Source organism: Harmonia axyridis, chromosome 5, assembly GCF_914767665.1.
Source record: "Harmonia axyridis chromosome 5, icHarAxyr1.1, whole genome shotgun sequence".
NCBI classification, from domain to species: Eukaryota; Metazoa; Arthropoda; class Insecta; order Coleoptera; family Coccinellidae; genus Harmonia; species Harmonia axyridis.
The window spans coordinates 37503406-37529545 of NC_059505.1; the positions used below are offsets into that span (position 1 = coordinate 37503406).

General features: G+C 42.3%; 1 protein-coding gene across 1 annotated transcript in view; it reads left to right on the plus strand.

Moving 5' to 3' along the window:
- Positions 1-26140, plus strand: part of LOC123680044 — a 225248-nt gene that overhangs the window by 189548 nt on the left and 9560 nt on the right. The window contains exons 55-117 of the mRNA XM_045617694.1: positions 45-347; positions 530-835; positions 890-1534; positions 1587-1904; positions 1963-2298; positions 2356-2658; positions 2713-3015; positions 3071-3709; positions 3767-4081; positions 4137-4475; positions 4525-4824; positions 4877-5182; positions 5238-5558; positions 5614-5934; positions 5989-6306; positions 6361-6690; positions 6748-7050; positions 7105-8049; positions 8104-8424; positions 8483-8809; positions 8870-9175; positions 9230-9535; positions 9589-10233; positions 10288-10602; positions 10658-10990; positions 11046-11348; positions 11408-11713; positions 11766-12086; positions 12141-12458; positions 12513-12833; positions 12890-13219; positions 13274-13576; positions 13634-13939; positions 13995-14315; positions 14458-14784; positions 14839-15150; positions 15255-15587; positions 15657-15956; positions 16017-16322; positions 16383-16700; positions 16755-17075; positions 17132-17446; positions 17504-18136; positions 18221-18526; positions 18578-19216; positions 19271-19585; positions 19664-19996; positions 20048-20350; positions 20408-20713; positions 20776-21096; positions 21152-21475; positions 21532-21846; positions 21905-22234; positions 22297-22596; positions 22654-22959; positions 23014-23331; positions 23386-23721; positions 23775-24080; positions 24135-24467; positions 24521-24823; positions 24883-25191; positions 25246-25581; positions 25748-26071. Coding sequence (XP_045473650.1) covers positions 45-347; positions 530-835; positions 890-1534; positions 1587-1904; positions 1963-2298; positions 2356-2658; positions 2713-3015; positions 3071-3709; positions 3767-4081; positions 4137-4475; positions 4525-4824; positions 4877-5182; positions 5238-5558; positions 5614-5934; positions 5989-6306; positions 6361-6690; positions 6748-7050; positions 7105-8049; positions 8104-8424; positions 8483-8809; positions 8870-9175; positions 9230-9535; positions 9589-10233; positions 10288-10602; positions 10658-10990; positions 11046-11348; positions 11408-11713; positions 11766-12086; positions 12141-12458; positions 12513-12833; positions 12890-13219; positions 13274-13576; positions 13634-13939; positions 13995-14315; positions 14458-14784; positions 14839-15150; positions 15255-15587; positions 15657-15956; positions 16017-16322; positions 16383-16700; positions 16755-17075; positions 17132-17446; positions 17504-18136; positions 18221-18526; positions 18578-19216; positions 19271-19585; positions 19664-19996; positions 20048-20350; positions 20408-20713; positions 20776-21096; positions 21152-21475; positions 21532-21846; positions 21905-22234; positions 22297-22596; positions 22654-22959; positions 23014-23331; positions 23386-23721; positions 23775-24080; positions 24135-24467; positions 24521-24823; positions 24883-25191; positions 25246-25581; positions 25748-26071 — 22161 coding nt within the window. The remainder of the gene's footprint in view (positions 1-44; positions 348-529; positions 836-889; positions 1535-1586; positions 1905-1962; positions 2299-2355; positions 2659-2712; positions 3016-3070; positions 3710-3766; positions 4082-4136; positions 4476-4524; positions 4825-4876; positions 5183-5237; positions 5559-5613; positions 5935-5988; positions 6307-6360; positions 6691-6747; positions 7051-7104; positions 8050-8103; positions 8425-8482; positions 8810-8869; positions 9176-9229; positions 9536-9588; positions 10234-10287; positions 10603-10657; positions 10991-11045; positions 11349-11407; positions 11714-11765; positions 12087-12140; positions 12459-12512; positions 12834-12889; positions 13220-13273; positions 13577-13633; positions 13940-13994; positions 14316-14457; positions 14785-14838; positions 15151-15254; positions 15588-15656; positions 15957-16016; positions 16323-16382; positions 16701-16754; positions 17076-17131; positions 17447-17503; positions 18137-18220; positions 18527-18577; positions 19217-19270; positions 19586-19663; positions 19997-20047; positions 20351-20407; positions 20714-20775; positions 21097-21151; positions 21476-21531; positions 21847-21904; positions 22235-22296; positions 22597-22653; positions 22960-23013; positions 23332-23385; positions 23722-23774; positions 24081-24134; positions 24468-24520; positions 24824-24882; positions 25192-25245; positions 25582-25747; positions 26072-26140) is intronic.

Genomic DNA, 26140 nt, shown 5'->3' on the forward strand with positions numbered 1-26140 from the left:
ATCCTCACTCCAAAATATAATTTTTTTAACTCCTCCATTTTTAGTCGCACCTGTTGAAACTGATCCTTGTCATCCTTCACCTTGTGGGTCCAACGCTATTTGTAATAATGGTATTTGTACGTGCCAGCCAGAATATCAAGGTGACCCGTACAGAGGTTGTAGACCAGAATGTGTACTAAATAGTGAATGCCCGAGAAACAGAGCTTGCGTTAGGTCTAAGTGTGTAGATCCATGCCCTGGAACATGTTCTTCCAATGCAATTTGTGAGGTTATAAACCATATCCCGATGTGTAGTTGTCCAACGGGATATGCAGGAAATGCTTTCATATCCTGCAACATAATACAGAGTGAGTCCCAATGAAAATCCGAAACTCTAGGCATCCTGACCTGGAGTTAGATCTTTTTAAACTCGTTGGTTCCATTCATCATAACTCGAGTCCTCAGAACATAGCTTCAGGTCAAGATCCTTTGAGCTCATGGACTTATTTGCGTATTCAATGTTCTACCATTGAAACCTTTCAATTTTCAGCACCAGTTGTTACCAACCCTTGTTCTCCTTCACCATGTGGTCCTAACAGTCAATGCAGAAACATAAACGAACAGGCTGTTTGTTCTTGTATACCTGGTTTTATCGGTTCACCACCCACATGTCGACCAGAGTGTGTGCAAAGTTCGGAATGTTCTATGAACGAAGCTTGCGTAAACCAAAAATGTGTGAATCCCTGTCTTGGCGCTTGTGGTGTTAATGCCGAATGTCAGGTTGTAAGCCACAATCCAATATGTACATGTCGGTTATCCTTCACAGGAGATCCATTCGTTCGTTGTTTTCCGAAACGTAAGAGTTTTAATATTTCGTTATGATTATCTGAATGACAATTCCTTATTGCAGCTCCTGAAGATCCTATAATTGTTAACGTTTGTGAACCTTCACCTTGCGGAGCAAATTCTCAATGTAGGGAGATCAATAACTTCCCCTCTTGTTCTTGTATTCCCGGATTTAGAGGTACACCACCCAACTGCAGACCTGAATGCATCAGCAACAACGAATGTGCCAATCATTTGGCTTGTATCGGCACGAAATGCAAAGATCCTTGTCCTGGAGTATGCGGTCAAAATGCGGAATGTCGCGTAGTGAGCCATGCACCAAATTGTGTATGTCTTCCAGGGTACGAAGGTGATCCTTTCAACAGATGCTCACTTAAAATACAACAACCAATAATACAAGAATCCATAAACCCTTGTTCACCTTCGCCTTGTGGCGTTAACGCAGTATGTAAAGAAAGAAACAACGCAGGATCTTGTACGTGTCTGCCGGAATACCTTGGTAATCCTTATGAAGGATGCAGACCGGAATGTTCTGTAAATTCCGATTGTCCATTGAACAAAGCTTGTTTGAGGAATAAATGTATTGATCCATGTCCTGGAACGTGTGGTCAAAATGCAAATTGCCAAACGGTAAATCACATCCCTTCGTGTACTTGTCTACCTAACTATCAAGGAAATCCGTTTTCGATTTGTCATCCAATACAGCCTAGTAAGTCAAAACTCTCAAAAACGTTTTCCTATTCTTAATGTCAAAATTTTAGTTATTACTGAGGACGAAGTGAAAAATCCATGTCAACCATCTCCATGTGGTCCGAATAGTCAATGTAGAGAGGTTAACTCACAAGCAGTTTGTTCATGTTTACCTGATTTCGTGGGTAGTCCACCAGGTTGTCGACCTGAGTGTGTTATGAGCCAAGAATGCCCATTGAACGAGGCTTGTGTTAATCAGAAATGCAAAGATCCTTGCCCTGGTACTTGTGGTTTGAACGCACAATGTCAAGTTATCAAACACAGCCCTATTTGTAGCTGCAGAAATGGTTTTACAGGTGACCCGTTCACCAGATGTTTTTCGATACCACGTAAGAATTGAACTCCTCAAGGCTCAATACTCAGTTTGCTTATCTTCACTCTTTTTAGTAATGAAAGACGAGCCGATAACTCCAGTGGTAACTAACCCATGCTTCCCATCACCTTGTGGTGCGTATTCAGAATGTCGAGATATACGTGGACAACCATCATGTACTTGCTCGCCCAATTACGTTGGAAGTCCGCCCAACTGTAGGCCAGAATGTATAGTCAATTCTGAATGCTCCAGCAATCAGGCTTGCATAAGGCAAAAATGTTCAGATCCTTGCCCTGGAGCTTGTGGTTCAGGAGCCCAATGCAATGTTATAAATCATACCCCCATTTGCTCTTGCGCAGATGGTTTTAGAGGAAATCCATTCGATTTTTGCAGACCTGCGCCACCACCAGGTATTATCCTCGTTGAAAATCAACACCAGAACTTTTTCTTAAATAATTATATTTCAGATCCAATAGAAACACCAGATCCTTGTTACCCAAATCCTTGTGGTTCGAATGCCCAATGCAATAACGGTATTTGCACTTGTTTATCAATTTTTCAAGGAGATCCATACCAGGGTTGTAGACCAGAATGTGTACTGAACAACGATTGTGCAAGAAATCTTGCATGTGTGAGAAATAAATGTGTAGATCCTTGCATAGGAACATGTGGACAGAACGCACAATGTTCCACTGTAAACCACATTCCGATGTGTAGCTGCTTAGAGGGTTATATAGGAAACGCTTTTGTTTCTTGCAATAAAGCACCAGGTAAATAACTACACTCATCCTAAGATTTCCCAAAACTCACCTGAGGTTTTACAGTTCGTCCAATAAATATATGTACACCCTCACCGTGTGGACCTAACAGTCAATGCAGAGAAATAAATGGTCAACCTGTCTGTTCGTGTGCTCCGGGCTTTATAGGATCACCACCTACTTGTAGACCAGAATGTTTGAGTAGTTCAGAATGTGCTCTCAACGAAGCTTGCGTCAATCAAAAATGTGTAAATCCCTGTCTTGGAACTTGTGGATTGAGCGCTATTTGCAATGTTGTAAACCATAATCCTATTTGTTCTTGTCCACCTCAGATGATTGGCGATCCTTTCACCAGATGTTATCCAAAACGTAAGATACTTCAACTTACCTTCGGACGAAATTCTCTACAATTATAATATTTTAGCTATGGAAGAACCTGTCGAAGTACCTCAAAACCCTTGTCAACCATCACCATGTGGTCCTAATTCACAATGCCGAGAAATTAATGAGTCCCCAAGTTGTTCTTGCTTAGAAGGTTTCGTGGGATCACCACCTCTCTGCAAACCTGAATGTATAAGCAACAGCGAATGTCCAAATAATCTCGCGTGCATCAGACAAAAATGTAAAGATCCCTGTCAAGGTATCTGTGGTCAAAATGCTGAATGTCGGGTTGTGACGCATACTCCCAATTGCGTATGTTTGCCTGGCTTCAATGGTGATCCTTTCATCAACTGCGTTAAGGAGGTTATAGCACAAGAAGTTCTGAATCCTTGCAATCCATCTCCATGTGGTACTAATGCAGTGTGTTCTCATAGAAACAGAGCAGGTTCATGTACTTGCATTAAAGATTATATAGGCAATCCTTACGAGGGCTGCAGACCAGAATGCTCTATCAATTCAGATTGTTCCTCAAACTTAGCTTGCGTAAACGGAAAATGCAAAGATCCCTGCCCTGGTTCTTGTGGACAGAATGCAGTGTGCCAGGTTATCAATCATCTACCACAATGTACCTGCTTCCCTGGATACTCAGGGGATCCTTTCAGATTCTGCAGCGTCAATCAACGTAAGATTTCCCTCGGATGAATTTAAGTTCCTTCATTTTATTATGTCAAAATTGTAGCTGTTGAAGAAGAACCAACTGATCCTTGCCAGCCTAGTCCTTGTGGTCCGAACAGTCAATGTAAGGAAATAAATGGACAAGCTGTTTGTTCTTGCTTGCCAGAATTTACTGGAACTCCACCAAGTTGTCGACCAGAGTGTGTTGTAAGCTCTGAATGTGCAATGAATAAAGCTTGTAGTCAGCAGAAATGTATTGATCCTTGTCCTGGTGTTTGTGGACTGAATTCGAACTGTCAAGTCATTAAGCACAGTCCAATTTGTTCTTGTAGACCTGGATTTACTGGTGATCCGTTCACTAGGTGTTATGAAATTCCACGTAAGATAATCCTTTAGATTTGTTGAGTTTGGATATTATTATTTCAATATTTTAGCTCCAGTCCCAGAAGTAAAACCTCTCGTTATTCAAAATCCATGTTTACCAAGTCCATGCGGACCAAATGCGGAATGTAGAGATATAGGTGGTTCGCCATCTTGTTCATGCTTGCCTAACTTTATGGGTTCACCACCAAATTGTCGACCAGAGTGTAGCATAAATTCAGAATGTTCAAGCAATCAGGCATGTATAAGACAAAAGTGTAGGGATCCATGTCCAGGTTCTTGTGGTGCTGATGCCATTTGTAACGTAATAAACCATATTCCTACTTGCAATTGCCCAGAAGGTTATGAAGGTGATCCATTCAGATATTGTTCACCTAAACCAACGAAGCCTGGTATGTCTTTAGTTGACCAATAAGAAACATTAGATTATCGATTATTTAGTTGCAGTTGAAACTGATCCTTGCAATCCTTCCCCTTGTGGATTCAATACCAAATGCGATAATGGTGTATGCACTTGCTTGCCGGAGTATCAAGGAGACCCTTATGCAGGTTGTAGACCGGAATGTGTCTTGAATAACGATTGCGTATTCAGCAAGGCTTGTATCAGAAACAAATGCATTGATCCTTGTCCTGGAACTTGTGGTCAAAACGCTGAATGTTCAGTTTTGAATCATATACCAATGTGTTCCTGTCGTCAGGGTATGACAGGAAACGCCTTTATCTCTTGTAATGCTGTACCTGGTTAGTTGGAAAAATTTTGTTTCGAAATAAATTCTATCAAACTTTTTTTTAGATGAAATACCTAAGAATCCTTGTAATCCATCGCCATGTGGACCAAACAGTCAATGTAGAGAAATCAACGGACAAGCAGTTTGTTCTTGTATTCCAGGTTATCTAGGAAATCCTCCAACTTGTAGGCCAGAATGTATGATAAGCTTGGAATGTTCTCTTTCTCAAGCGTGTGTCAATCAGAAATGTATAAATCCATGCCTTGGTACTTGTGGCCTCAACGCCAAATGCCAAGTTGTAAACCACAATCCTATATGTAGTTGTCCACCAGAATTCATTGGAGATCCCTTCACACGATGTACACCAAAACGTAAATATACATTGTTTCGGTTGAAAAACTCAACTCATATTATTCCTTATTGTAGCACCTGCTCCGGTAGAAATCCCTCAAAATCCATGTCAACCATCCACATGTGGACCAAACTCAGACTGCAGAGAAATCAACGGCTCCCCATCTTGTTCTTGCTTGCCAGAATTCTTGGGAACACCTCCCAATTGCAGACCGGAATGTATAACGAATAGCGAGTGTTCGAATACATTAGCCTGTATAAATCGCAAATGTAAAGACCCTTGCATTGGAATGTGTGGACAGAACGCCCACTGTCGTACTGTCAACCATATACCAATTTGTATGTGCAACTCTGGTTTCCTCGGAGATCCTTTCATTCTTTGCAACGTACAGAGAAGTAAGGTTTCATTTATCATACTTCTCAACACTTTTTACGATACTGTTTCTTTTAGATATGACCCAAGAAATTTTGAGTCCTTGTAGTCCTTCACCATGCGGATCTAACGCTATCTGCAAAGAACAAAGCCGAGCTGGATCTTGTACTTGTGTAGATGACTATATCGGTAATCCTTATGAAGGATGCAGGCCAGAATGTACCTTAAATTCGGACTGCTCTTACAACAAAGCTTGTATTCGAAACAAATGCAAAGATCCTTGTCCAGGAACATGTGGTCAAAACGCGCAATGTCAAGTTGTTAACCATCTTCCAATGTGTACTTGTATACAAGGTTACACAGGAAACCCATTCAGCTTCTGTAACTTGGTACAGCCGGGTATGTATACCCATACAAATTTGATTTTTGGTGTATTCAACGTTGATTTTGCAGTTGGAGACGAGGTTATTCAGAACCCTTGCCAACCCAGTCCTTGTGGTCCAAACAGTCAATGTCGCGAGATAAATGGTCAAGCGGTTTGCTCTTGTTTGCCCAATTTCTTTGGGTCTCCACCCGCTTGCCGACCAGAATGTACAGTAAGTTCAGAGTGCAGCCTCGACAAGGCTTGCGTCAATAATAAATGCACTGATCCTTGTTTGGGAAGCTGCGGTTTGAACAGTAATTGTCAAGTCATAAACCACAGTCCGATATGTTCTTGTAAGCCTGGAGATACTGGAGATCCGTTCACGATGTGCAGACCTATTCCACCAAGTAAATACATCGATAAAGTTAGACTTATGACCATACTCACCCTATATTTTTTAGCACCAATCATTCCAAAGCCTGTGAATGTAGATCCATGTATTCCATCACCTTGTGGTGCTAATTCTCAGTGTCGAAATATAAATGGATTCCCCTCTTGTTCTTGTCTGGAAAGTTTCCAAGGTGTTCCGCCCAACTGTAGACCTGAATGCGTTATTAATTCGGATTGTTCAAGTAATCTGGCTTGTATCAGACAAAAATGCAGAGATCCATGCGTTGGATCATGTGCTACAAGCGCAGTGTGCACAGTTATCAATCACACCCCATCTTGTACTTGTCCTGATGGTTACACTGGAGATCCATTCAGTTATTGTTCACTGAAACCAAAACCGAGTAAGTTAACAATAAAACGAACTTTAGAATTGTTTTTATGTAAAATTGAAATTTTAGTCGAGCCGGTCGTTGTTGACAAATGCAATCCTTCGCCATGTGGACCTAATAGCCTATGTAGAGATGGAGTATGTTCTTGTTTACCCGAGTATCAAGGAGATCCTTATCGTGGTTGTAGGCCTGAGTGCGTGTTGAACAATGATTGTCCAAGAAACAGAGCTTGCATCAGAAATAAATGCGAAGATCCCTGTCCTGGAACCTGCGGACTCAATGCTGATTGCTCGGTTATCAACCACATTCCAATGTGCACATGTATCGTGGGTTACCAAGGAAACGCCTTCGTCGCTTGTAATCCTCAACCAGGTACTATATCAATTGCGAAAACTCGACCAAATATATGTAACCATCTCATTTTAGCCCTACCACAAAATCCATGCACTCCATCACCATGTGGACCAAACAGTCAATGCAGAGAAATAAACGATCAAGCAGTATGTTCTTGTGTTCCTGATTACATTGGATCGCCACCTACTTGCAGACCTGAATGTGTCACAAGCGCAGAATGTTCCCTGAACGAAGCGTGTTCAAATCAGAAATGCATAAATCCATGTCTTGGTACTTGTGGAATCGGTGCCAATTGTCAAGTTGTAAATCACAATCCCATTTGTTCTTGTCCACCCTCTATGAGCGGAGATCCGTTCATACGTTGTTTAATAGTTCAGGAAGAACCTGTTATTCCTTCGAATCCATGTCAACCTTCACCCTGTGGACCTAACGCGCAATGTAGGGAAATCAACGAATCACCATCTTGCTCTTGTTTGCCAAACTTTGTGGGAGTGCCACCAAACTGTAAACCAGAGTGCGTGGCTAACAGCGAATGTCCTAATAACTTAGCTTGTATTGGTCAGAAATGCAGAGATCCATGTCCGGGTGTTTGTGGCCAAAACGCCGAATGTCGTGTTGTAAGTCACACACCTAACTGTGTTTGCATACAAGGATTCGTTGGAAATCCGTTCACGAGCTGTCAACATCCAATGCCGATAAAAATAGAAGAAACAAGACCTTGTTCACCTTCGCCATGTGGTGCCAATGCCAAATGTACAGAAAGGAATAATGCTGGGTCATGTACTTGTCTTTCAGATTACATAGGGAATCCTTACGAAGGCTGCAGACCTGAATGTGTCCTACATTCTGACTGCGTCTCAAATAAGGCATGTGTAAACAATAAATGTCAAGATCCTTGTCCAGGTACTTGTGGACAAAACGCTTTGTGTTCAGTCGTCAATCACTCTCCATCTTGTACATGCATTGTAGGATATACCGGTGATCCTTTCAGATATTGTAATCCCATACCTGTATTAGGTAAGAATTTCATTCAATTTAATGCTGTAAAAACCGTCACTGTTCGAATTTTAGCTATTGAAGACGAAAAACCATCCAACCCATGTCAACCAAGTCCATGTGGACCTAATAGTCAATGTAGGAACGTCAACGATCAAGCGGTTTGTTCATGCTTGCCGAATTATATTGGAAGTCCACCTGGATGCAGACCAGAATGCGTAGTCAGTTTCGAATGTCCTCAAAATAAGGCTTGTGTGAATCAGAAATGCGTAGATCCTTGTTTGGAAGGTCCTTGCGGCCGCAATACACGTTGTCAAGTGCTCAATCATAGCCCAATATGTACTTGTGTTGCAGGATATACAGGAAATCCTTTCACTGTGTGTCAACTCATACCACGTAAGCATTTTCTTCAAATTGTCATATAGAAGAAAATCTATAATAATAATTCTCATAGCTCCTGAAGCCGATACACCCATTATAATCAATCCATGTGTGCCTTCCCCATGTGGTCCGAACAGTCAATGCCGTGAAGTTGGAAACAGTCCGTCTTGCTCTTGTCTATCTGGCTATTTGGGCTCACCGCCTCAATGTAGACCAGAATGTGGCATAAATCAAGAATGCGCCAGCAATTTAGCTTGTATCCAACAGAAATGTCGCGATCCTTGTCCAGGATCTTGTGGTTCTGGTGCATTATGTAACGTCATCAATCATAATGCTGTTTGTACTTGTCCGGATGGTTTTACAGGAGATCCTTTCAGCTATTGCACACCAAAACCACCAAGTATGTAACCCTCCCATTCTTTCACATCGAATGATTTTAATTCGATTGATTTCATTGTAGCACCAGTCGTTGTTGAATCAGACCCTTGTAACCCAAGTCCTTGTGGATCGAATGCAGAGTGTAACAATGGTATTTGTACTTGTATAGCGGAGTATCATGGAGATCCGTACAGAGGTTGCAGACCTGAATGTATAACTAGTTCGGATTGTCCTAGGGACAAAACTTGTTCACGGAATAAATGTATCGATCCATGTCCTGGAACATGTGGTCAAAACGCCGTTTGTAATGTTCACGAACACGTACCAATGTGTAGTTGTCTTCAAGGATATTCTGGCAATGCGTTTGTTTTATGTTCCCAAATACAAGGTTCGTATCGAAGAAAGGTCCACGTATCGCAATCTAACAGAAATAACGTTTCAGCACCAATAATTCAAAACCCATGTTCACCATCGCCTTGTGGTCCGAACAGTCAATGCAGAGTGATAAACCAGCAAGCTGTATGTTCTTGTCTGCCCAATTACTTGGGAAGTCCACCGACTTGTAGACCTGAATGTATCACTAGTTCGGAATGTTTACTGACTCAAGCGTGTGTTAATCAAAAATGTATAGACCCATGTCCTGGTACTTGTGGTTTCAACGCCCTGTGCCAAGTCGTAAATCATAATCCCATCTGCAGTTGTCCTGTCCAGCAAACTGGTGATCCGTTTACCAGATGCTTACCCTTCCGTAAGTTCCTCCGATTGCTTAGTTACTCCGAAACTAGGTTTATTTTTTTTTAGAACCAGTTGAGGAAGATCCTGGAAACCCATGCCAACCATCCCCTTGCGGACCAAATGCGCAATGCAGGGAAGTAAACGGGAACCCTTCATGTTCCTGCTTGCCAGAGTTCATCGGTAATCCGCCAAATTGTAGACCTGAATGCGTGAGCAACAACGAATGCCCGAACAACCTGGCTTGTTTGAACTTGAAGTGTAAGGATCCCTGTCCGAATACATGCGGTCTGAATGCAGAATGCCGCGTTGTCAGTCATACTCCCAACTGCGCCTGCATCCCAGGATACACCGGTGATCCCTTCACCGCCTGCAACATTCAAGCTCCCGTCGTACAACAAGAAGAAATATCACCCTGTCAGCCCAGTCCTTGCGGCGCCAATGCTGAATGTAGGGTTCGAAACAGAGCAGGGTCTTGCACTTGTCTCAGTGACTACATTGGAAATCCGTACGAAGGGTGCAGACCTGAATGTACCGTCAATTCTGACTGTGAACCTTCGAAGGCTTGTATAAGAAATAAATGTTTGAATGCCTGTCCTGGTACTTGCGGACTCAACGCGGTTTGTCACGTGACCAACCATCTACCATCTTGTACCTGTTTGCCTGGTTTCACCGGAAACCCATTCAGCAATTGTAACAATATTCCTCCACAACGTAAGTTGCTTTGACCAATGTTGGACTGTTGAAATTTAAACTCGAATATTTTAGCTATTTACGAAGAACCTACGAATCCTTGTCAGCCCTCACCATGCGGACCTAACAGTCAATGTAGGGAAATCAATGAGCAAGCGGTCTGTTCTTGTTTAGAAACCTTTGTAGGTTCACCACCAAACTGCAGACCTGAATGTGTTGTTAGCTCGGAATGTCCACATGATAAGGCTTGTTTGAATCAGAAATGTGTGAACCCTTGTGGAAACAACTGTGGATCGAATGCCGATTGTCAAGTTATTAACCATTCTCCTATATGTTCTTGTCGAGCTGGATTTACAGGAGATCCTTTCTTCAGATGCGTCAGGATTATGCGTAAGATAGTAATGTTTTTTTGTTGTTATCATCCGTTTACATCGAATTATTTCAGTACCTTTGGTTGTCAATCCACCGGTTGTCCAAGATCCTTGCTACCCATCACCGTGTGGTGCTAACAGCAGATGCAGAAATATAAACGGAATGCCATCTTGCTCCTGTCTTGAAAACTATTCAGGAACACCTCCAAACTGTAGACCAGAATGTACAATCAATTCTGAATGTCCCAGCAATCTCGCTTGTATAAGAGAGAAATGTAGAGATCCTTGTCAAGGTTCTTGTGGAAGCAATGCTGTTTGTAACGTTATAAATCACACACCATCATGCGCTTGCTTAGAAGGTTATACAGGAGATCCTTTCAGTTATTGTTCATTGAAACCGATACCTAGTAAGTCCATCTACGTGACTATAACAGGAACGTATCTAACTTTCCAATTTTTCAGCTGAGCCTGTAATTCTTGATAAATGTAATCCATCGCCTTGTGGGGCTAATGCCAATTGCAACGATGGTATATGTTCTTGTATAGCAGAGCATTCTGGAGACCCATACATAGCTTGTCGACCAGAATGTGTCCTGAACAACGATTGTCCAAGAGATAAGGCTTGTATACGTAATAAATGCCAGAACCCATGCGTAGGAATTTGCGGGCAAAACGCAGAATGTTCAGTTATCAACCACATACCTATGTGCACATGCATTCAAGGATTCATTGGAAACGCTTTCGTTATCTGTAATCGGGAACAAGGTAAATATTCCCTCAACTACAACACAAGAATCATTTTAACATTAAAATTATGATTTTAGCCGTTGTAGTTACAAACCCATGTAGACCTTCACCTTGCGGTCCCAACAGCCAATGTCGTGAAATAAATGAACAGGCTGTATGTTCTTGCGTGCCTGGATTCATTGGCAGCCCGCCTTCTTGTAGACCTGAGTGTGTGACTAGCATGGAATGCTCTCTGAATGAAGCTTGTGTCAATCAGAAATGCGTCGATCCTTGTCCAGGAACCTGTGGACTGAGCGCTTTGTGCAAAGTCGTGAATCACAATCCCGTTTGTAGTTGTCCAGAGAATTATATAGGAAACCCCTTCAGTAGATGTACACCAAAACGTAACTATTCCATATTGGAGGATTTCATCTATTTGACCTCGTATCTTTTTAGCTTTCGAAGAACCTATAGAAGAACCTACAGATCCTTGTATGCCCTCTCCTTGTGGTCCGTACTCTCAATGTAGGGATGTTAATGGATCACCATCTTGTTCTTGCTTGGCTGAATATGTTGGAGTACCACCGAACTGCAAACCTGAATGTATAAGTAACAGCGAGTGTCCACATAACTTGGCTTGTATCAATCAGAAATGCAAGAATCCTTGTACGAACACTTGCGGAGCAAATGCTGAGTGTAGAGTGATAAGTCATACTCCCAACTGCGTTTGCCTACAAGGTTATATAGGAAATCCATTCGTCAACTGTGAACTCCCAAGTAATTTCAATTTATTCACAGTATCTTTAACTTACTGACAAGTTTTTGTTTTAGTTTCTCCAATTGAAACTATAACACCTTGTTCTCCTTCTCCTTGTGGAACAAATGCGGTGTGTAAGGCCCAAAATAGAGCCGGTTCTTGCCAATGCATTGAAGGTTATATTGGAAATCCCTATGAAGGTTGTAGACCTGAATGTGTTCTCAATTCTGACTGTCCATCAAGTCTGGCATGTATCAATAACAAATGCAAAGATCCCTGCCCTGGAACTTGTGCCGCTAATGCACTTTGCCAGATTATAAACCATCTTCCAACTTGTACTTGCATTGAAGGATTCACTGGAGATCCATTCAGATATTGTCAAATTATACAACGTAAGATTTGCTTATCATTGAATTTTCTTCAAGCTTACATCTCTGTAATTTCAGCTGTAGAAGAAGATATTCCACAAAATCCTTGTAGTCCAAGCCCATGTGGGCCCAATAGTCAATGTAAAGAAAATAACAATCAGGCAATATGTTCATGTTTGCCTAATTATATTGGAAGTCCACCGGGCTGTCGACCTGAATGTGTTGTAAGCTCGGAATGTGCTCAAAACATGGCTTGTTCAAATCAAAAATGCATAGACCCATGCCCTGGAACCTGCGGTCTTAACACCAATTGCCAAGTCATAAATCATAGCCCAATTTGCAGTTGCAAGAGTTCCTATACTGGAAATCCCTTCACAACTTGTTATCTCATTCCTCAAAGTAAGAATTCTGTCCGATTGAAAAAAACTGGTATTAATCTCATATTTTCATTTTAGCACCGGTTATAATTGAAAATATCGTGACAGACCCATGTTTCCCATCACCATGTGGTCCTAATTCAGAATGTAAAGCTCTCAATGGCTTACCATCTTGTTCTTGTCTTACGAATTTCAACGGCAGTCCTCCAAATTGTAGACCTGAATGTACCGTGAATTCGGAATGCCCAAGTAATTTAGCTTGTATTAGAGAGAAATGTAGGGATCCTTGTCCAGGTTCTTGTGGTGTTAACGCTATGTGCAGCGTCATCAACCATATACCAATATGCTCTTGTCCAGATGGGTATATTGGTGACGCTTTCTCGTACTGTAATATTGCACCCAAGCCAAGTACGTATTCAGCATCATTGTTTCTTGGACAGTTCTTCATCAATTTAATTTCAGTTCAACCCATTGAAGATGATCCTTGTAACCCATCACCGTGTGGTCTCAATGCACAATGTAACTCCGGAATTTGTACTTGTCTGCCCGAGTATCAAGGTGATCCATACAGGGAATGCCGACCTGAGTGTGTCTTAAACAATGATTGTCCAAGAAATAAAGCTTGCGTATCTAGAAAATGTGTCGATCCTTGTCCAGGAACTTGTGGAATAAACGCCGATTGTTCTGTTTTTAATCATATACCGATGTGCACTTGTCTACAAGGCTTTGTCGGTAACGCTTTCGTTCAGTGCAACAAAATACAAGGTATTTATTTGTTAACAATTTGTAGCCAATATATTTCTAACGACGCCAATATTCTAGAACTACTTCCGCAAAATCCATGCAGTCCTTCACCTTGCGGACCGAACAGTCAGTGTAAAGAAATAAATGGACAGGCCGTATGTTCTTGCGTACCAGGTTTCATAGGAAGTCCGCCTACCTGCAGACCGGAATGCGTCATTTCGACTGAATGCTCCATGAATAAGGCTTGCGTCAATCAGAAATGCGTAGATCCCTGTCCAGGTACTTGCGGTATCAACGCCATCTGCCAGGTGGTGAACCACAACCCGATTTGTAGTTGTAGACCTGGTTTAACAGGAGATCCTTTCACTAGATGCCTTCCAATATGTAAGTGCTCGGGAAATGTCAAAGGAGCAATGAATAATTCTTATTGATCTTCTAGATGAAGAACCAGTAACTGCACCGTCTAATCCATGTCAACCTTCACCGTGTGGTCCCAACTCACAGTGTAAAGATGTGAACGGATCGCCATCTTGTTCGTGTCTACCCGAGTATATAGGCACACCGCCAAATTGTAGACCTGAATGCGTCAGTAACAGCGAATGTTCAAGTCGACTAGCTTGTATCAATCAGAAGTGTAAGGACCCCTGTCCTGGCACTTGCGGTCTGAACGCAGAATGTAGAGTTGTCAGTCACACGCCAAACTGCGTTTGTTTGCCACAATACATAGGCAATCCATTCGTACAGTGCAATTTACCACCACGTAAGCATTTTATACAAGAATATTAGCTGCTCAATTTCAAGCAATCCCTAACAATCCCCAAATACTAATCGCCAATGGTTTAGAGTTAAGGTTGAATCAAAAACGTAGACATAAACTTATCGATCCAAATATACCCTTTCAGCACAACCACCCGTCAAGATTACACCCTGTACCCCATCACCATGTGGTGCCAACGCTATTTGTAAGGAACAGAATAACGCAGGATCTTGCACTTGCCTTCCTGAATACATCGGTAACCCTTACGAAGGTTGCAGACCTGAATGTGTACTCAACTCTGATTGCCCCTCTAACAAGGCTTGCGTCAGGAATAAGTGCATTGATCCTTGCCCTGGAACTTGTGGCCAAAACGCACTATGCCAAGTTATAAACCATCTACCTTCATGTAATTGTTTCGAAGGTTACACAGGCGATCCTTTCAGATACTGCAATCTGAGACCAATTACAGAACGTAAGATTGTCATTTCTTAAACGATTTATAATGGTTAACGCAAATCCTTTTTAGCAATCGAAGATGAGAAGAATCCTTGTGATCCAAATCCTTGTGGTCCGAACAGTCAATGTAAAGAAGTCAACGAACAGGCTGTTTGCACTTGTTCGATAGGTTTTATTGGAAGTCCTCCAAATTGTAGGCCAGAGTGTGTTGTAAGCTCAGAGTGTCCTCAGAATCAAGCATGTATCAATAACAAATGCGCTGATCCTTGTCCTGGTAGTTGTGGTTTGAGTGCCAACTGTCAAGTAATAAATCACAGTCCTATATGCAGTTGTATACCTGGTTATACTGGTGATCCATTTACTAGATGTCTACCCTTACCTCGTAAGCATACAAATTTTGAAGATTTATTAACATCTGTAATAATAACAACATTGTCAAAATTTTTTCCGGTGTATCGATACCATTGTAAAAATCATCTATTTTAGCACCTCCAACGACACAACCGGCTCCAATTACAAACCCTTGTGTGCCTTCTCCTTGTGGACCGAATTCTCAATGTAGAGAAATAAATGGGTCACCATCTTGTTCTTGCTTGCCAAATTACATGGGTGCACCACCAAATTGTAGACCCGAGTGTGTTATCAACTCTGAATGCCCAAGTAATATGGCTTGTATAAGGGAAAAATGTAGAGATCCTTGTCCAGGTTCTTGTGGAAGCGGCGCTACTTGTAGCGTTGTCAACCACACTCCAATCTGTTCATGTCCAGAGGGTTATACAGGAGATCCGTTCAGTTATTGCAACCTTGCACCAAAGCCTAGTGAGTCTCGTATTTTTGACTTAACTATTCCTTCAAGAACTTCTCGAAAGTGACACTGTATTATTTTAGCGATTCCTATTGTTGATCCTTGTTCACCATCACCCTGTGGAGCGAATGCTGAATGCAATAATGGAATATGTCGTTGCTTCCCTGAATACCAAGGAGATCCTTATCAAGGTTGTAGACCTGAATGCGTCCTTAACAATGATTGTCCAAGGGATAAGGCTTGCATAAGAAATAAATGTACAGACCCTTGCCCAGGAACCTGCGGTCAAAATGCTGAATGTACAGTGATTAATCATATACCAACATGTTCATGTAGACAAGGATTCGTAGGAAATGCATTTGTACTTTGTTCGCCAGAGCCAGGTAATTCAAGGTTAAGCCTTCATAAATATTGTCAAACTAAATTCCAATTTTGTCCGATAGTTCAAACACCACAAAACCCATGTTCTCCATCTCCATGTGGTCCTAACAGTCAATGTAGGGAAATAAATGGACAGGCAGTATGTTCTTGTGTGCCAGGCTTCTTAGGTAGTCCACCATCTTGTAGACCAGAGTGTGTAACAAGTTCAGAATGTCCCTTGAATCAAGCTTGCTTGAATCAGAAATGTATTGATCCTTGTCCTGGTACATGTGGTCTCAATGCCAATTGCCAAGTGACAAATCACAATCCTATCTGTAGTTGTCCCCCAGGAAATACAGGTGACCCGTTCACAAGGTGTTTACCGATATGTAAGTAGTAAATAATGGTTCTGGAACCTTCTTTACGATTCATGTTCGTTGTTTCTTCAGTGGAAGAACCCATTGAAGTACCTACCAATCCATGCCAACCATCGCCTTGTGGTCCAAATTCACAGTGTAGAGAAATCAACAATTCTCCATCTTGTTCTTGTCTACCCAACTTTATAGGAACTCCTCCGAATTGTAGACCAGAATGTGTCAGTAGTAGTGAATGTCCAAGTCATCTTGCATGCATAAATCAGAAATGTAAGGATCCTTGCCCTGGAGTATGTGGACAGAATGCCGAATGTAGAGTTGTGAGTCACACTCCTAACTGTGTTTGTCAACAAGGCTACATTGGAGATCCGTTTTCAGTATGCAGCCCACAAAGTAAATATTATTCGAAATTTAACTCGACTCTTTTTAACAACAACGGCTTTCCAGCTCAACCATCGGTTCCTGTAACGCCCTGTCTGCCAAATCCTTGCGGAAATAACGCTATTTGTAAAGAACAGAATAATGCAGGATCTTGCACATGTATACCCGGTTACTTAGGAAATCCGTATGAAGGTTGCAGACCAGAATGTGTATTAAATACAGACTGTCCTTCGAATAAGGCTTGTGTTAATAGTAAATGCACTGATCCTTGTCCTGGAACATGCGGACAAAACGCGCAATGTCAAGTCATTAACCATCTACCATCATGTACATGCTTTGCTGGTTACACAGGAGATCCTTTCAGATTCTGTAACCTCATACCTCAACGTAAGTTTATTTGATAGTCGTTGATTCATAATTTGCTCAACTGCCTAAAATTTTAGCAATTTTGGAAGAACCAACCAATCCTTGTCAACCAAGCCCATGCGGACCAAATAGTCAATGTAGAGAAGTGAATGATCAGGCCGTTTGTTCTTGTCTGCCAAATTACGTAGGAAGCCCACCAGGTTGTAGACCAGAATGCACAACTAGTTCTGAATGTCCTCTGGACCAATCTTGCATCAATCAAAAATGTGCAGATCCATGCCCTGGTACCTGTGGTCTTAACACAAACTGTCAAGTGATAAACCATAGTCCTATTTGTTCTTGTTTACCAGGAAATACTGGAGATCCGTTCACTAGATGTTATCCTCTACCACGTAAGCCTCTTCTTTCAGTTGGATCAAATTGCGGTTTTAACATTGAATATTCCTTAGCGCCAGTACCTTTGCCAGAACCTGTCTTAGACCCATGCCAACCCTCACCTTGTGGACCCAACAGTCAATGTAGGGATATCGGAGGCAATCCATCTTGTTCTTGTCTCCCGACATTCATTGGTAGCCCACCAAATTGCAGACCAGAATGCATCATCAACTCAGAATGTTCAAGTAACCAAGCTTGTATCAGAAACAAATGTATGGATCCTTGTCCTGGCTCTTGTGGGTTGAACGCTCAATGTAATGTGATAAACCACACACCGACCTGTACTTGCTTTGAAGGATACGTAGGCGATCCTTTCACTGCTTGTCAAATAAAACCGGAAGATCCTAAGCCTGTTGTACAAGATCCATGCAATCCTTCACCTTGCGGTTCTAACGCCGTATGTGACCATGGGGTATGCACTTGCTTGCCAGAGTACGGAGGAGACCCCTACAGAGGTTGCAGACCAGAATGTGTACTCAATAATGATTGTCCAAGAGATAAGGCGTGCATCAGGAATAAATGTATAGATCCGTGCCCAGGAACGTGTGGTCAAAATGCTCAGTGTTTGGTCGTCAATCATATACCAACTTGTACTTGCAACAATGGATTCCAAGGCAACGCTTTCATTTTATGTTCACCTGTACCAGGTATGGTCAATCCTTCATAAACTTCCTATTAAATTTGTTATTCGTTTAAACTTGAATTTCATTACAAATAATATCATATTCTAGAACCGACAGTAACCCACCCTTGTCAGCCATCGCCATGCGGTGCAAACAGTCAATGTAGAGAGATCAATGGACAGGCTGTATGTTCTTGCGTACCAGGTTTCATAGGTAGTCCACCAACTTGTAGACCGGAATGTGTGACTAGCTCGGAATGTGCTTTGAATCAGGCTTGCGTAAATCAAAAATGCATAGATCCATGTCCAGGTACCTGCGGATTGAGTGCCAACTGCCAAGTGGTAAACCACAACCCAATTTGCAGTTGCGCACCTGGATTCAGCGGTGATCCGTTCACCCGTTGCGTCCCAATAAGTAAGAATACAACAATTCCAAAGGGAATTCTCTTAACTCCGCTTTTTCTAGGAGAAGAACCGAAACCACCTGTGAACCCTTGCCAACCTTCGCCATGTGGACCAAACTCTCAATGTAGAGAAGTAGGAGATGCTCCTTCTTGCTCTTGCTTGCCTGAGTTTATAGGAACCCCGCCAAACTGCAAACCGGAATGTATAAGTAACACCGAGTGTCCGAACCATCTTGCTTGTATTTCACAGAAATGCAGAGATCCATGTCCTGGATCTTGTGGGCAGAACTCCGAATGCAAAGTGCTCAGTCACACTCCCAACTGCGTGTGTATAGCCGGATATGTTGGAAATCCTTTCATAAGCTGTCAACCGAAACGAGAAGAACCCGTGGTGGAAAAACCAACACCTTGCATTCCATCACCTTGTGGATCAAACGCTATTTGTAGGGAAAATAACGGAGCAGGTTCTTGTACTTGCTTGCCAGGCTTTATTGGAAATCCGTACGAAGGATGTAGACCTGAGTGTGTACTGAATTCAGATTGTGCCTCGAATAGAGCTTGCATAGCGGGTAAATGTAAAGATCCTTGCCCTGGAACTTGCGGAGCTAATGCAGATTGCCAAGTTGTTAATCACTTACCAAGTTGCACCTGCAGACCTTCCTATTCGGGAGATCCGTTCAGATTCTGCCATTTACAACAACGTAAGATCTACCATTGTCACAACATATTCCAGTGTTTTAACTGAATTCTTTCAGCTGTGGAAGAGGAACCAACAAATCCTTGTCAACCAAGTCCTTGTGGGCCTAACAGCCAATGTCGTGAAGTAAACGGTCAAGCTGTTTGCTCTTGTTTGCCAGAATATAGTGGAAGTCCACCGAACTGTAGACCAGAATGCGTAGTTAGTTCAGAGTGTCCTTCTGATAAGGCGTGTATCAATCAAAAATGTGCAGATCCATGTTCTGGCACTTGTGGTCTGAATACGAACTGTCAAGTTATCAATCACAGTCCCATATGTAGTTGTATCAATGGCCATACAGGAGATCCATTCACTAGATGTTATCCTTTACCACGTAAGGATCTATTTTTGCATTAAACTAACATACCCCCTCCCTTTAATTCAGTTGAATACAGCAAGAATTACTTTTCAGCTCCACCAAAACCTGTACCGATAGAAATCATCAACCCTTGCGTACCATCTCCATGTGGTCCTAACTCACAATGTAGAGAAATGGGCAATTATCCATCCTGTTCATGTATACAAGGTTATATCGGAACACCTCCAAATTGCAGACCAGAATGTAGTGTAAATTCTGAATGTTCAAGTAATTTAGCTTGTATCAAAGAAAAATGTAGAGATCCTTGTCCTGGTTCTTGTGGCGCAAATGCAGTTTGCAACGTTATCAATCATACGCCATCGTGCTCTTGTCCAGAGGGCTACACTGGAGATTCTTTCAGTTATTGCACTCCGAAACCAATCATAAGTAAGTTACTCAAAATAACTGAATTGAATTCGTCTAATTCCATTATTGCAGAAGAACCTCAAATCGTTGACAAATGTAACCCATCACCATGTGGGCAAAATACCAACTGTAACGACGGAGTTTGCACATGTTTGCCTGAGTATCAAGGAAATCCTTTGATTGGGTGTAGACCGGAATGTGTTTTGAATAACGATTGTCCAAGAAATAGGGCATGCTTAAGAAATAAATGCGTTGATCCTTGTATTGGTGTTTGTGGACAAAATGCAGAGTGTACTGTCATCAATCATGTTCCAACTTGTAGTTGTACACAAGGATTCGTTGGAAATGCTTTTGTTCAATGTAATCGTGAGCCAGGTAGTCATTTATAAATTTTTCGAATTTATACGCAATAACTAATTAATACATTTGTAGTGATAGAAAAAACGAATCCATGTAGCCCTTCACCATGTGGTCCAAACAGTCAATGTAGAGAGATAAATGGACAGGCTGTATGTTCTTGCGTGCCAGGCTTTATAGGTTCTCCACCATCTTGTAGGCCTGAATGTGTAACTAGTACTGAATGTTCATTGAACGAGGCTTGTGTTAATCAGAAATGCATTGATCCTTGTCCTGGAACCTGCGGATTCAATGCTCTTTGTCAAGTCGTTAACCACAATCCCATATGTAGTTGTCCTCCAGGCCAATCAGGAGATCCATTCACTAGATGCCTTCCAATAAGTATGGGAATTCCCGTCTTTAATCATGTTTCACGATATCTATATGCATTTTCACGTTTTTAGGAGAAGAACCCGTTGTTGAACCTACCAATCCATGCGTACCATCTCCGTGTGGTCCCAATTCACAATGTAGGAACGTAAACGGGTCGCCATCTTGTTCTTGTCTTCAGGAATTTATTGGAACTCCACCTAATTGCAGACCAGAGTGTGTCAGTAATTCTGAGTGCGCTTATAATCTGGCATGTATGAACCAGAAATGTAGAGATCCTTGTCCAGGAAGTTGTGGAGTTAATGCAGAATGTCGTGTGGTTAGTCATACTCCAAACTGCTACTGCATTCAGAACTATGTTGGAAATCCGTTTGTGCGATGTGAACAACCAGAAGGTAGAAAGTCAATTCATTCTAATTGGATTTTCGTTTACGTCTAGACTTATTTCAGCTCCAAGACCTCTGGACTTTGTAAATCCTTGCTATCCCAACCCATGCGGTGCAAACGCAGTTTGTAGGGAACAGAACAACGCAGGATCTTGTACATGTATCCAAGATTACATAGGAAATCCTTATGAAGGTTGTAGACCGGAATGTGTCCTAAACTCTGATTGTCCTTCCAACAAAGCCTGTATCAGAAACAAATGCGCTGATCCATGTCCTGGAAGTTGTGGCCAAAACGCTGATTGTCAAGTTATAAATCATCTTCCTTCTTGTACTTGCATACCTCGTTACACAGGAGATCCATTCAGATATTGCACTCTGATAGTAGAACGTAAGCCTATTCAAATCTAACTTTAAAATGGCATTTCTTGACTTATTATCTTGTAGCTGTGGTCGAACCTCCAAGGAATCCTTGTCAACCAAGTCCTTGTGGGCCCAACAGCCAATGCCGTGAAGTGAATGGTCAAGCAGTTTGTTCGTGCTTACCAGAATATAGTGGCAGTCCACCAAGCTGTAGGCCAGAATGTACAAGTAGTTCAGAGTGTCCTTTGAACAGGGCATGTATCAATCAGAAATGCGGCGATCCATGTCCTGGAAGTTGTGGCTTGAACGCTGTTTGCGAAGTTGTCAATCATAGTCCGATTTGTAGTTGTCAAGGAGGTCATACTGGAGATCCATTCAGTAGATGTTATCCGATACCTCGTAAGTTATCGAACAAATCGAAAAGGTTTCAAATAATTTTACCTCTATCATATTTCAGCACCTCCAACAGAACCACAGCCTGTGTTGAACCCTTGTGAACCTTCTCCTTGCGGTCCATACTCTATATGCCAAGATATAAATGGCTCTCCTTCTTGTGCATGTCTGCAGAATTATATCGGTAGTCCACCAAACTGTAGACCAGAATGTACCATCAACTCTGAATGTCCAAGCAATTTAGCTTGTATGAGAGAAAAATGTAGAGATCCATGTCCTGGTTCTTGCGGATCTAACGCCAGATGTAACGTAGTGAATCACACTCCAATCTGTACTTGTCTTGAAGGATACAGTGGTGATCCTTTCAGTTATTGTTCAATAAGACCGACACCACGTATGTACTCCCATATGTTATAAAAAAATATCCCGTAACTATAAATATTTCAAACATTGCAGAACCTGTGAAAGATGACCCATGTAATCCCTCACCTTGTGGTCCCAATGCACAGTGTAATAACGGACAGTGCACTTGTCTTCCCGAATATCAGGGAGATCCTTATACAGGATGCAGACCCGAATGTGTTCTGAATAACGATTGTCCGAAGAACAGGGCTTGCGTTAGAAACAAATGTATAGACCCTTGCCCCGGAACTTGTGGTCAAAACGCAGAATGTACAGTTATCAATCACGTCGCTACTTGTAGCTGTCTCCAAGGATTCATTGGAAACGCTTTCGTGCAATGTAATCAAATACCAGGTAATACCCAACTCAAATCTCAATATCCCAAAGTCTTATCCCCTATTGAATTTTTAGTATCTGTACCTAAGAACCCATGTAACCCATCACCTTGTGGCCCGAACAGCCAATGCAGGAACATAGGAGAACAAGCTGTATGTTCTTGTGTTCCTGGCTACTTAGGAACTCCACCAAACTGTAGACCGGAATGTACAACGTCTTCAGATTGTCAGTTAACCGAAGCTTGCGTGAACCAAAAATGTATAGATCCATGTCCTGGTACCTGTGGACTGAACGCATTATGTCAAGTGAGCAATCACAACCCAATTTGTAGTTGTCCACCTAGGTATTCAGGCAATCCATTCACTTTGTGTCAGATAATATGTAAGTTGGTTATTTTAACGATTGAAGAATACGTTCTTAACGATATATTTTTAGACGAACCGGTTGTTGAACCTAAGAACCCTTGTCAACCATCTCCTTGTGGACCAAATTCGCAGTGTAGAGATATCAACGGTTCGCCATCTTGTTCGTGTCTCCATGAATTTGTAGGGATACCTCCAAACTGTAAACCTGAATGTGTCAGTAACGGAGAATGTCCTTATAACCTGGCTTGTATAGGACAGAAATGTAAAGATCCATGTCCAGGCGTCTGTGGTGTAAATGCAGATTGCAGAGTAGTCAGCCATACGCCCAATTGCGTGTGTCTGTCTGGTTATTCTGGCAATCCATTCGAAAGATGCGTCATACCACAACGTGAGTTAAATTTCGATATTAACCAATCAGAGTTACTAACGAAAAATTTTTTAGTACCACAACCCAAACCTGCAGATACGTTTAACCCTTGTGTACCATCTCCATGTGGAGCTAACGCTGTCTGTAGAGAACAGGGTAACGCAGCGGCATGTCTTTGTTTACCTGGCTATTTCGGAAACCCTTACGATGGCTGCAGACCGGAGTGCACGATCAATTCGGACTGTCCATCGAACAAGGCTTGTTTCAATAATAAGTGTCAAGATCCATGTCCAGGTACATGCGGTAACAATGCCGTTTGCCAAGTTATCAACCATCTCCCAACCTGTTCGTGTCCTCCGCCATACACAGGAGATCCGTTTAGGATTTGTAACCTCGTCATAGTGGAAAAACGTAATAAAACTGAAAATGTCTCAGAACAAAGTTGTTTAACCTTGATTTTTCAGCGGTACCTGTGAATCCTTGCCAACCAAGCCCTTGCGGTCCCAACAGTCAATGTAGAGAAACCAACGGTCAGGCAGTATGTTCTTGCCTTCCGACGTATGTAGGTTCACCACCAAGCTGCCGACCAGAATGCGTTGTTAGCAGTGAATGTCCATTGGACAAAGCTTGCATCAACCAGAAATGTCAAGATCCTTGCCCAGGCACCTGTGGAATAAACGCTCGATGCGAAGTCAGGAATCACAGTCCTATCTGTAGTTGTAAAGTAGATAACACCGGAGATCCTTTCATTAGGTGCTACCCCTTGCCTCGTAAGATTCCAAACGCCTACTTTTCGAACTTGTTCTCAACCAATCATATTTTAGCGCCACCGCCAGAACCTAGACCTGTGGAAAACCCATGCGTACCATCGCCTTGCGGTCCAAACTCTCAATGTAGAGATATTAACGGAGCGGCAGTTTGTTCATGCCTGCCGAACATGATGGGTTCAGCGCCCAATTGCAGACCTGAATGCGTCATCAACTCGGAATGCGTGAGCAGTTTGGCTTGTATCAACGAGAAATGCAGGGATCCGTGCCCTGGTTCTTGTGGATTCGGAGCCATTTGCGAAGTTATCAATCATAATCCGAACTGTAGATGTCCAGAAGGATACCAAGGAAACGCTTTTGTATCTTGTTCGCCCATACCCAAACCATTGCGTAAGTAATTCTAGATGATATTGAAACCCCAACTGCCAACGATGAATTTTCAGCACCGTCACCGCCGTCTGATCCTTGCAATCCATCACCATGTGGACAGAACGCTGTTTGCAACAACGGTCAATGCACTTGCGTGCCTGAATATCAAGGCGATCCTTACAGGGGTTGCCGACCTGAATGTGTACTAAACAGCGACTGCGCAAGGAACAGGGCTTGCTTGAGAAACAAATGCGTTGATCCTTGCCCAGGTACTTGCGGTCAGAATGCTGAGTGTAGCGTTTATAACCATGTAGCCATGTGCAATTGCATTCAAGGCTACAGAGGTAATCCGTTCGTTACCTGTTCAAAGATCGAGAGTAAGTTCAGGTTGTAACCTCCCTTAATTCAATAATTCACGTGTTTTATTCCAAACCAGATCCACCACCTTCGAACCCTTGCTACCCTTCGCCATGCGGTCCAAATAGTCAATGTAGAGATATCGGAGGACAAGCCATTTGTTCTTGTCTGATAGGTTACTTCGGAAGTCCGCCTTCTTGCAGACCGGAATGTACCACAAGCACCGATTGTCTGCAAAATATGGCTTGCGTTAATCAGAGATGCGTTGATCCATGTCCTGGAACCTGCGGATTGAATGCGCTCTGTCAGGTTATAAACCACAATCCGATTTGTAGTTGTCCACCAAACTATAGCGGAGATCCGTTTATAAGATGCCAACTCGTGATTGGTATGTTGAATCGAATATAAACCCTAAAAAACATAATAACATATCGTGTTCTAGTTGAAATGAGACCAAATGTCGGGGTCATACCAAATGATGATCCTTGCTCGCCAAACCCTTGTGGTCCTAACGCCAACTGCGAATATATCACTGGGGGAAGATATGATTGCTCATGTGTTGCTGGATACTTCGGAAGCCCGCCGTTCTGTAAGCCAGAGTGCATACAGAATGATGAATGCTCTAGGGAACTCGCTTGCATCAATATGAAGTGCAAAGATCCTTGTCCTGGTTCTTGCGGATTGAACACGAGATGCGTCGTGGTCAACCACGTACCAAACTGTGCATGTTTGGATGGTTTCGTGGGAGACCCGTTCAGATCTTGTTATCCCAAACCAAGTAAGAAATATTTGCATGAAAACTCAACTAATCAGTGAATTTGTTTGTATGCAATAGATTCCAACATGAACCTCTTGCATACAGACATTTTTTCAATTTTCTAGTGTTATGCATGCTGCGAAGTTGTAAAAACAGACCATATTATCATTCTTATTATCTCTAATAGAACCAACACCACCGCCTAAAGAAATCCATCCATGCCAACCATCGCCATGTGGACCAAACGCTGTTTGCAGAGTAGAAAACAACTACGCAGTCTGCGAATGCATACCTGAATACCGAGGTAACCCTTACGAGTCCTGCAGACCTGAATGCTTATCGAACTCCGATTGTACGATGAATAGGGCTTGCATAAGAAACAAGTGCCAGGATCCATGTCCTGGAACTTGCGGAATCAATGCAATGTGTTCAGTCTTGAATCACGTGCCAATATGCAGTTGCCCAGATGGTTTCACTGGTGATGCGTTCAGAATTTGCACTGAAGTTATAGGTAGGTAACACGAAATTTAATCACACTGTGCCTACAACAACAATTCGAAAACATTCAGCACATTCAAAT